Source organism: Denticeps clupeoides, chromosome 19, assembly GCF_900700375.1.
Source record: "Denticeps clupeoides chromosome 19, fDenClu1.1, whole genome shotgun sequence".
NCBI classification, from domain to species: Eukaryota; Metazoa; Chordata; class Actinopteri; order Clupeiformes; family Denticipitidae; genus Denticeps; species Denticeps clupeoides.
The window spans coordinates 11,738,550-11,750,138 of record NC_041725.1 but is presented as its reverse complement, the minus strand read 5'-3'; the positions used below and the strand labels follow the sequence as shown (position 1 = coordinate 11,750,138).

General features: G+C 41.4%; 2 protein-coding genes across 2 annotated transcripts; one reads left to right on the top strand and one right to left on the bottom strand.

Annotated features, from left to right (window-relative positions):
- Nucleotides 1–1,796: 1,796 nt before the first annotated feature.
- Nucleotides 1,797–7,177, top strand: chrna10a (cholinergic receptor, nicotinic, alpha 10a). Its single transcript, XM_028963007.1, has 5 exons — nucleotides 1,797–1,959; nucleotides 4,355–4,500; nucleotides 4,646–4,800; nucleotides 4,882–5,414; nucleotides 5,863–7,177. The coding sequence occupies exons 1-5, from the start codon at nucleotides 1,830–1,832 to the stop codon at nucleotides 6,525–6,527; spliced, it is 1,629 nt and encodes a 542-aa protein (XP_028818840.1). The 5' UTR covers nucleotides 1,797–1,829; the 3' UTR covers nucleotides 6,528–7,177.
- A 1,332-nt stretch (nucleotides 7,178–8,509) lies between these two features.
- On the bottom strand, nucleotides 8,510–9,567 carry LOC114769633 (olfactory receptor 52J3-like). The gene is made up of 3 exons (XM_028962823.1): nucleotides 9,529–9,567; nucleotides 9,103–9,444; nucleotides 8,510–8,973 (listed from the first exon to the last, which is right to left on the bottom strand). Exons 2-3 carry the CDS (start codon nucleotides 9,440–9,442, stop codon nucleotides 8,510–8,512), a joined length of 804 nt encoding a protein of 267 aa, XP_028818656.1. The 5' UTR covers nucleotides 9,443–9,444; nucleotides 9,529–9,567.
- Between the last annotated feature and the right edge of the window lie 2,022 nt (nucleotides 9,568–11,589).

Here is an 11,589-nt window from a genome sequence, read left to right as displayed (position 1 = left end):
CTCCTCGCTAATGCTAGCGGTTAACAGCTAGGCGGTGTTAAAACACGAATAAAGTCCTGCATCGCGACACGGCTGAAGTGTCGTTTTTAAAGTGTGTCCCTCTACCGAAGAGGGACCATTTTTCATCTACGCACGCGGAGTTTTATTTTTTTTTCTCTTCTTCAATGATTGTCTTTTAGTCAGCATGTGAGAGAGAGACATGGAGAAGAAGAGAGCAGAAAAGGAGAACAGGGCGACCGCTTCCCCTTTTCGAACAATATATCGGGAGCTGTATTATCCATGCCACTCATTTCTCCACGTCGCTTCCACTCTTGTGCAACTTTGTAATTTCCTCTGGCCCACATGAGAAAGTCTCGGGCTTTAAAAGAGCCTCGTTCGTCTCTATTAGTGAATAGGCATCTATACCTATATGGTCCCTGTGACCATAACTGTTCTACTTTCACATTGACGTTGTCACGTGACTTGTTAGGAGGGTAATGCTGCAGGGCAACTGTTCCCGTTTGCCCCACCTCATGTGCTCGTGCCAAGCGACAAAATTCACCATCTCAGCTGCTCGGCATCATTTGCCTGAGAAAAATTTGCTGACTGCCTGATGCCTAATTTGCCAGTGAAATCAGACCAGGCATTTTTTTCTACCAAAATATAAAAATATATAACACCAATAGTGTTATGAAGGATCCACAGATTTATCGTAATCACATATACATTATGTTCAAATACATGTATTCGGTCGGCTCTGCTCTCTGCATGCAGGTATAATAAACTGAAACATCACTCAAAAAAATCCAGCTTTCACTTCCCTGTTCAGAGATCCTCTCAATAAAGTAAAGCTCAGCTTCTTTCACTGCAGTGCTCAGCATTTCCATTTTCCAGACCAGAATAAAATTCATTTACATTCATGGCATTTAATGAGACGCCCTTATCCAGAGCATCTTACAGTCAGTAGTTACGGGGACAGTCCCCCCCTGGAGACACTCAGGGTTAAGTGTCTGGCTCAGGGACACAATGGTAGTAGGTGGGGTTTGAACCTGTGACTTTGCGGTCGTCTAGTTCAGAGGCAAGTCTATAGGGATTAGGTTAAGAATTAGTGAGCACTACAAGCTTTCACTTTTTTTATCACTTTATAGCCTGCTAAAAATTGCCCTGGCCGCTCTGCAGCAGATCTCAACACACACCAGCATAGTGGTTTCACTTTCAGCCCCCTTTTGACTTGGTGATATTTATACAGCACAAGTGCTGAGAGAACAGAACACCGAACGCGACCTGCAAAGGCCCATCAAACACACATTTACTATGAGCAAGATTCAGCATCCTTCACTGATGACACCACAACATTGTAGTGTGCTGGGATATTTGAGAAATAAGCATTTAACTTAACCACTAGGCCACCACTGGCCCATGAGATGAAAAGTGCCACTTTATTATGACACTCAGCAGTGTCGAGTGTCAGCCCAGTCTGGGTCTCAGCTGGGTTTTAAACTTACATATACTTATGACTGTACATCGAGGGGTAAATGAGTGAAAAGACAAACATATTTATATGGTTTCTTTAAAAACCTACTAGGTAAACTAACTGAAAACTTAATATAGGGTTAGATTTAATTGGTCCTCTAGAGTTTTACCCTTTGATATGGTCCTAGCCTATGGTCAGGGTGACTGATGGAGCTCTCCTTGGTACTGAGCACCCAAGGAAGAGCAATGTTTGGTGCAGAGTGCGTGAGCAGGTTTACCCCTGCTGTGGGCTTTGTGTTCCATGTTTGCCAGCATATGAGCTCTTAGCCTCACTAATTCTTTACCCCGCCCCTCTTTAGCCCTCCAACAAGCTCCTGATGACAAACATCCCCTTAGTCTACATCCCACGTTTACCACAGGAAGGCGTGTCTGTCGTTTTCAGCAGGATGAAACCACTGGGAATACAAACATCTGTCCAGTTTATTCTATGTATGAATTTCATACCAGGTACGGTACAACTACTCTTCTGATTCTATCATTTTTTTTAATGTCAGTTTTCCTTTGGCAAAAGCTAAGCACACTTATTTGCACACCAAAAAAGATAAAACTTTACGGATGTATTTTCAGGTATGCACAAATCTAGTTTTAATGTGTCCACAGTTTGAAATTATATCATTCTTAGATGTTACAGCAAAGGTTAAGCCTTTTTAATTCTTAAAATATTAATGGAACCAAGAGGTGCATTTCTGAATCCATTGACTCTTTTTGTTTTGTAATATTGGCAGTACATGTTTCTGGCCCTTTATCTGATTCTCAGCATTTTCATCTTCCCACTGGGCGGCTTAAGCCTGAAATCCGTATTTATGTCCCACAAGGTTTTATCTAAATAGCAAAGCGCTGGTGCCATCTGGACAACTTCAATCCATAAAGACCATGGCTAACAGCTGCTACAGATGTTACTTTGAATCATGGCTGGTTTTCCATCAGTTTCAAATAATTTATTTTCAGTAGGTTTCTAAAAGTAATTTCTTTAATTGTTCACAACATGCTTCAATAGAAAACTCTAAATGTCCCAGCATGTTCCATATTCCACCATCTGCATAGGAACATCGCCCTTATAACCATTTGAGATGTTTTAATATTAGACACGCTTTACACAAAATTGACCATTCTTTGGAAATGACTGGGAATTATAGATACCTATTATTATATTTTTGCTAAAAAATTGTTCTTACCTCACTTATTTGTCATTGTTAAACTGTGTAAAATCCACACTATAGGCAGTTTATGAATAAGTAAGTTCTGACCAGTTTTACCTGTCAAGGGCGTTTGAAAGATGCAAATGCATGACTCACAAACATGGGGATTTAAACTAATGAAACAGGGGTCCCTCACACTAACACATGAATTAAGGTTTAAAAAGACGAGTGACAGAACAAGGACATGACATGGCAAGAATACATTTTTACTAATAATAACAGGTCAAAACAATCAAGGCAATAAAAGAGCACATGACAACGCAAACATGAAACTCTGGTCCAGAGTACCGGGCAAAATGGTTTGTGATGTAATGTACAGTGGTGTGAAAAACTATTTGCCCCCTTCCTGATTTCTTATTGTTTAGCATGTTTGTCACACTTAAATGTTTCTGCTCATCAAAAACTGTTAACTATTAGTCAAAGATAACATAATTGAACTCAAAATGCAGTTTTTAAATGAAGGTTTATGTTATTATGGGAGAAAAAAAACTTTTTTTGCGAAAAAATGACTTAACTGTGGTTTATCACACCTGAGTTCAATTTCTGTAGTCACCCCCAGGTCTGATTACTGCCACACCTGTTTCACTCCAGAAATCACTTAAATAGGAGCTACCTGACACAGAGAAGTAGACCAAAAGCACCTCAAAAGCGAGACATCATGCCAAGATCCAAAGAGATTCAGGAACAAATGAGAACAAAAGTAATTGAGATCTATCAGTCTGGTAAAGGTTATAAAACCATTTCTAAAGCTTTGGGACTCCAGCGAACCACAGTGAGAGCCATTATCCACAAATGGCAAAAACATGGAACAGTGGTGAACCTTCCCAGGAGTGGCTGGCCGACCAAAATTACCCCAAGAGCGCAGAGACAACTCATCCGAGAGGCCACAAAAGACCCCAGGACGACATCTATAGAACTGCAGGCCTCACTTGCCTCAATTAAGGTCAGTGTTCACGACTCCACCATAAGAGAGAGACTGGGCAAAAACGGCCTGCATGGCAGATTTCCAAGGCGCAAACCACTTTTAAGCAAAAAGAACATTAAGGCTTGTCTCAATTTTGCTAAAAATATCTCAATAATTGCCAAGACTTTTGGGAAAATACCAAAACACACCAGCAAATCCACCTCTGAATGGCTGAAGAAAGACAAAATGAAGACTTTGGAGTGGCCTAGTCAAAGTCCTGACCTGAATCCTATTGAGATGTTGTGGCATGACCTTAAAAAGGCAGTTCATGTTTAAATAAAGCTGAATTACAACAATTCTGCAAAGATGAGTGGGCCAAATTCCTCCAGAGCGCTGTAAAAGACTCGTTGCAAGTTATCGCAAACGCTTGATTGCAGTTATTGCTGCTAAGGGTGGCCCAACCAGTTATTAGGTTCAGGGGGCAATTACTTTTTCACACAGGGCCATGTAGGTTTGGATTTTTTTTCTCCCTAAATAATAAAAAAAACATAATTTAAAAACTGCATTTTGTGTTTACTTGTGTTATCTTTGACTAATAGTTAAATGTGTTTGATGATCAGAAACATTTTGTGTGACAAACATGCAAAAGAATAAGAAATCAGGAAGGGGGCAAATAGTTTTTCACACCACTGTATAATAGTTACAAGACCCCTCCTTTAGTCATCTGTCTGTTTTGTAGCCTGCTGGGGAGCCCATGCAAAATATGCCCAGAAGCTTCTGAATGATTTGTTCAGTAACTACACGAGCGCTCTGCGTCCGGTGGAAGATACAGAAGACATCCTCAACGTGACCTTGCAGATCACCCTCTCACAGATCATTGATATGGTAAGACCTTGTCATTTGTTCTGACCTCTCGAAAAAATCTGCCACCTTGAAAGTTCCCACCAATTTAATTAAGAAGATTTCATTAACAACTATGTACAGCTTTGTGTGACTTTTTGTGTGCATTATGTTCCTCTCTCTCCTCCAGGATGAACGTAACCAGATTCTAACAGCATATTTATGGATCCGGCAGGAATGGGTAGATGTGCATCTAACCTGGAATAAAGATGGTTATGATGGACTCGATACCATCCGTATACCTGGAAGTTATGTATGGAGACCTGATATAGTCCTATACAACAGGTAGGTTGAAATGGAGCTTCTGAACAAAACTCAGGGGTGATGATTTTTGTGCAAGATATTAAATCATTTAAATTATTTCAGTGCTGACGACCAGTTCACAGGAACAATGGACACAAATGTCGTAATCCGACATGATGGTAAAATCACATGGGACTCTCCTGCCATCACAAAAAGTTCCTGTAAAGTGGATGTTTCCTACTTTCCCTTCGATGCTCAGCAGTGCCGTTTGACATATGGCTCGTGGACCTACAACGGCCACCAACTGGACATTTTAAATGCCATGGAGACAGCAGACCTGGCTGATCTCATAGACAACGTAGAATGGGAGGTCCTGGGTATGCCAGCCATAAAGAATATCATTCTTTATGGCTGCTGTGCTGACCCTTACCCCGACGTCACCTACACCCTTAAGCTCAAGAGACGAGCGTCCTTCTACGTCTTCAACCTCCTCATCCCTTGCGTGATGATTTCTTTCCTGGCCCCTCTGGGCTTCTACCTGCCCGCTGACTCAGGAGAGAAAGTGTCCTTGGGTGTCACAGTGATGCTGGCGCTCACTGTCTTTCAGCTGCTCGTCGCTGAGATCATGCCACCATCAGAGAACGTGCCGCTCATCGGTGAGTTTACTTTCTTTGTTAATTTCAGGTACAGTCTTGCCCAGTCAAGTTCTAAAAAATTGCTCGAAATTACTTGTATTCAAATTCAAATTTTATTTGTCACATACATAGTCATACACGGTAGTTTTGCTAACTAAATGCAACTTAGCAACTAGCTACAGACCACAGTATTGCAAATATTGCAAGTATACAATGAACCAAAATGCAAATATTGCAAACACAACAAAATATTAAACTTTTAAGTCTTTAACATAAAATATAAAATATGTGTAACAGGTAGGGTGAAGGTGTGCAAATGAGTATAAAGAGAAAAGCAAAAATATTTGTGCAAGAGTAAAAAAAGAGTAAAGAGTTCTGAGAATTGAGTCCAGAGTGATTGAAAGGGTGGTTTCTTTCAGATTTTATTAACGTATTAAATTATTAACATGCCCTTGTTGATTTCCTGCAGGTAAATACTACATTGCAACCATGACAATGATAACTGCCTCCACAGCCCTGACCATCTTCATCATGAACATCCACCACTGTGGCCCCGATGCCAAGCCAGTCCCTAGATGGGCTAAGAAGTTCATTCTGCAGTACCTGGCCCGTATCTGCTTTGTGTATGAAGTGGGTGAAAACTGCATGACCCTACCAGTCAAGAAACAAGCACCACCAACTCCGAGGAAGTCCAACTGCATCATGAATGGTCAGACAGGTCGGGAGGACTTGGTGCTAAATGTGGAGAGACCCAACAAAGACCTGGCGAGGAAAATATCTGAGGAAACTGAAGATGTGAGTCCTAGTGAATCTGGTGCAGAAAACCAGTGGATGCCGTTTATGAGCTTGGACTGTGGAGAAAGCTCGGCCGGGGACACGAAGCCAGGCACAGCCAGCGGAAGTGGAGGTGGACACATGGGAGATGGTGGGAAAGAGCAGCAGTGCTTGTGTCGGCAGCAGCAACTTCTGAGAAACGTTCACTACATCGCAAACTGCTACCGCGACCAAAGGGCAACACAGAAAAGAACTGGAGAGTGGAAGAAAGTGGCCAAGGTGTTGGATCGCTGCTTCATGTGGATCTTCTTCGTCATGGTGTTCTTCATGAGCTTGTTAATTATGGGTAAAGCCATCTGAGCACGCTGATGGCACTCTACTGATCACTTCGAGCAGTAAAGACTGCCAAACTATGTTCTAACCACACCTAACCATAAATATGTGACTTCCTGTCAATCAGAGTGCATTAATAGTGTCTACGCCTGTTCCGGTCATTTGTGATACAGCAATACAGCATTTTGCTTTGTTTTCTGTCATTTGTAAATGCTCTATGGACATAGCAACTGACGTACTGGGGTCTTGAAGACAGCAATTACCATTTTTAGATTTTTATTAATGTTGTAGAAGTACATTTCTCACCCTGTGTTGTATTTTATGCCCAGCTAAATCTTCTCTGAAATTTAATATGACAGACTTGAGTGCCTTGAGTACCTTTTAGTCATTGAATGTGATTAGTTGTCACATGTGACACACCACATTTCTCCCATCACCCTTAGTGAGCACTCATGACAGGCACCCGGTACTTTGCTCAGTGGCACCTCAGAAGCACCTTGGCAGTTCGGGATTTGACATTCTGATTACGGGTTTATTTCCTTACCTGCTAGGCCAACCACCGCCCTGTCATATTATGAGGACATCACATAGAGACCCTTCACGTAACTGTTATGTGTTCACGCCTCCTTGGTGTTTTGATCATTTACTCATGCTAATAAAGCGCCATCATCTCCGCATTGTGTGTTATGCCTCCTGTACTACATGACAGAAAAGTCAGTATAATGTTCAGTCGTTCACCAATCTCCAGGAACTGGACACACTTCCTACACACTTACTACACATATTGGTACACATGTTATCCAGCATCCTTCTTAGGTCTCCAGAGACATTCATTTTGACTTTGTCTTGCACCAGAGGCCAAAACACAATTCAATTAATCACAGTCCAGAAGAATTTTTTGCCAGACTAGTTTTAAAGTTTTTCCTTCATTATGTCATCCTGGCAGCACTGGCAACCTCCATCACCTGTTCATGATCAGCGTCCTGTCTCTGTTGCTGTATAGCATATGAGCGTAATGTCTCAAGTCTGAGCCTTCATCTAGCCCATATCTTGATTTGTGTCTAAGTCTAAGTCGTTCTCTTGGTTCCATGTGCATCTCTTTGGACCACATCTGGTCCTCAGTCTCTGTCTGTGTTGTGACAGAAGACTAGACCTTATAATTGATCCAGCAGATGTTACCCAAGTCCCGTTTCCATATGGTCTGTCATGGCTGGATTGGCCAATGTACAGAGGGACGTGGAGGGTGTTTGGGTTGCCATCACCCAGCCTCAATCCGGCCACCACTGCCCATTGCTACAATGCAAGATTGTAATAATCTAATAATCGCGGTCACCAATTCATTGACCAGAGCATCCTGGACCGCCGTCTCTGTCTGTGTTGTCACACATTAGCAAATGACAGTGTTTCAAACAGCCTGGAGAGTACCGAAGTCTCTGGAGGTTAATTAAAAAGTGACTCCATTAATACATCAACATTATCCACTTCCCTAAAGGCCCATTAATGTTTTTTTTTAGAGGAGGCAACTTTGTATATTTACTATTTACACAAAATGTTACTGAATGGTTAAGAAATCAATTGCCCCCCCCCCCCCCCAAAAAAAAAAAAAAAAAATACTTATTAATATATTATATTAGGCCTCCAAATGACATACTAAAAGACATCTACATTATAGCATAGGGCTTTAAGCTATACCAATCTGAATAAATGATTTATCTCTATGAGGTGTTGACCCTCATACATAGAGCAGTTTTTCTTAGCATGGAGCAAGTTACACGTTATCATAGATAGACTACATACAATTACATTTTTTAGCTTTTTATAATGAATCAAACTCTGCAATGATAACTTTACATAACAATAGCATAGCAAAAACTGATATGTTGTATTACAGAAACACAGAATATGAGTTTAAAAATATTCAGGTTTATTGTTGCACTGCATACATAAAACAAATATCAATCAACATCCTGAAATATAGTTTCCATCAACATCCTAATATCTACATCCATCTATTCCTGAAGGACCTTTCTATGGAATATCTGTGCAATTTTCTGTCTTAGAGCTTTGGTTTGTATTCCATAAATGACTGGATTTAAGTTACCAGGAACAATTTGAAATAAAATTTGGGCCAGTTTCCTCAAAAATGGAAATTCAGTAAACCTGTGCAAAGTTATGGTAAGGAGCCCTGTGCACAACATTATCAAATAAAGGACAAGGTGACTGGCACATGTTTGCATGGCCTTGCTGTTTAAATCTTTACTCTTCTTTTTCCAACACACAATTGCTATTCTAATGTATGTGACAGCAATGCTGCCCATTGATGAGCAAAAAAGCATCACAGTGAAAAACAACCCATAGATGTTATTGACAGACAAATCCTCACAGGATAATTTGAACAATGATGCATTATCGCAGTAAGAATTCATAAGATATGACCTGCATCGTGACAGCCTCAGCGTCAGGCCAACTAAAATAAATATGAAAGCTATTGTCACTCCCCAAGCAGCTGCAGACATAATGATTACAGTTCTTGTCGTCATTATTGCACTGTATCTCAAGGGCTGACATATAGCCACATACCTATCTACTGCCATTATAATTAGCAAAATGTGGGATGCCATGCCATTTATGTGGCCCATAAATACTTGTGTGGCACATTCTCCATAAGTGATCAACTTTTCAGTTGAAACCATGTCAGACAGAAGACGAGGCAATAACACAGAGTTGCCAATCATATCATTGATGGACAGATTACAGAAGAGAAGGTACATGGGTTGATGAAGACTTCGCTCTTTGATGATGAGGATGAGGACCCCAGCGTTAGATACAAGCAGGGTAAGGTAAGCGAGTAGCAGCAGGAAAAACACAGGAAACACAGACGCTTCAGACGTCACCAGAGCATCTAAATGAAGAATGTTGCTATATGTTGACCTATTGTCCATGCCTTTTGGAAGGAATAAAAATAAATCTGTTAATTTAAAATGCATTTGAGGTAAGTAAAACATTTCATACATTTCATAATGCTAACCTCAGAAATGCTGCTCATGCAAGGTTCAGATTCAAAATCTTGACAGTCTGACATCTTGTGCTATGATGATTTTTTTTATATAGGGCGTTTCTTTTTTTTTCCCTGAGAGCAAAGAATAACAACCAATATCTCCAGTGGAGCGCATCATCTGGGGAATTCTTGTATGCACAGCTCCACTTTTCAAAATAAACTGCATGAAGGCAAAAAAACACCCTTATGACCTGGAAGAAATACACAAAACACAATGATAACAGCATTCTATGCAGTGCATAGCGCTTCAAAGGGAGTTACTAGACACCTGTGTTAGCCAAAAATCATCCAAAGAGAACACATCGAGCACACCAAGCAGTGTAAAGCCTTTGCCATATCAATATGCAGACAACTATAGAATTTGCCATGCTGGATGTCCAAGTATATTGGGCTACTGCTGGTTTTGCTGGATTTGCTGGATTATATCCTGGAGGAGGAAGTGAGGTGGCGGGAAAGAGTTGCCTGGTAGACAGAGGTCTGGTGGTAGAATGGGAAAGCATATCCAGAAGAGGAGAGTATCCAGAAGAAGAGGTTGGGATACTCACAGAGATGAATAAACTAGACAGTAGTTACAAGCTCAAGAGAGAGGCAGTGAAGGCTAGAGTTCAGGCATACAGAGTGTTGTATGAGAGGTTGGACACTAAGGAGGGAGAAAAATGTATATGTACAGATTGGCTAGGAAGAGGGGCCAAGCTGTAAAACGATGTGCAACAGATCAAGGCGATGAAGAATGGCTCTGGACATGTATTTACATCCAGGGAGAGTGTGCTGAGCTGGTGAATTAAATGGATGAGGTGTGAAGAAGTAAGAACTGCTCTTATGAAGATTAAAAATGGAAAGGATAATGGTTGAGTCGCCACATCTGTGGAGGTGTGGCAGATGTTAGAAAAGGAGGTGGAGGTTTAAACAAGATTATATACTGCAATCTTGGAAAGAGCAAGGATCCCAGAGAAGTTAAAAAGTTAACTGGTACCAAGCTGAAGAAACTACAGGGGTAAGAAGCTGATCACTCCCAGCATGACATAATGGGAAAGTGTGGTGGAAGCAAGGTTAATAAGAGTGAGCAGCAGTATGGTTTCAGGCCAGTACCAAAAATGCAACGTTTATACTCAGGGTGTTGATGGGGAAGTGAACCAGAAGACCATAATGTCACAGGTTCAAAACCAACTTACTACCATTTGTCCCTGAGCAAGACACTTAACCCTGAGTGTCTCCAGGGGGGGCTGTCCCTGTAACTACTGATTGTAAGTTGCTCTGGATAAGGGCGTATGATAAAACTGCCATAATTGAGAACTAAAGAAAGTGTCAGAAGAAGCTGCACTTCTTGGGCTTAGAAAAAGAATGGCAGGGTGCCTAGACAGAAGCTGTGGTATCTTATAAGTAAGTCAGAAGTGACAGTGAAATGTGTGAAAGTGGTGAAGGTTACATATGAGGGCAGTGTGACAGCAGTGAAATCCCTATCAGGCCACTTACTACCATTGTGTCCCGGAGAAAGACACTCCGAGTGTCTCCGGGTGGGCTGTCCCTGTAATTACTGATTGTAAGTCGCTCTGGAACGTCTGATAAGTTCCATTAAAATAAATGCAAATGAATACATGTGTGTGAATAAGAAGTAGGACAGAGGGATGGACAGATTACAGGGAGTAGAGCTGGACACATTCACATTCTTGGACTCACGAGTGCAGAGTAATAGGAAGTGTGAAAGAGAGGTGAAGAAGAGAGTGCAGGCAGGGTGGAACGGGTGGACGAGAGTGGCCAGAGTGGAATGTGACAGGCAGTAACCAGCAGAGGGAAGGTTTACAAGACAGTAACGAGACCAGCATTGAACGGTTGGAGAAAGATGGAATTAAAGAAAAGACAATATGGAGATGTGCTGGAGATGTGCAGATTTACACTGGGAGTGAAAAGGATGGCCAGGTTTAGGAATGCGTGCATTAGAGAGACAGCTTGTGTTGGACATTTTGGAGAGATTGTGGAGGTGTGGAAATGTGCAGTTGTGAGATGCAAACTCTGCTGGGATGAGAATGCAGA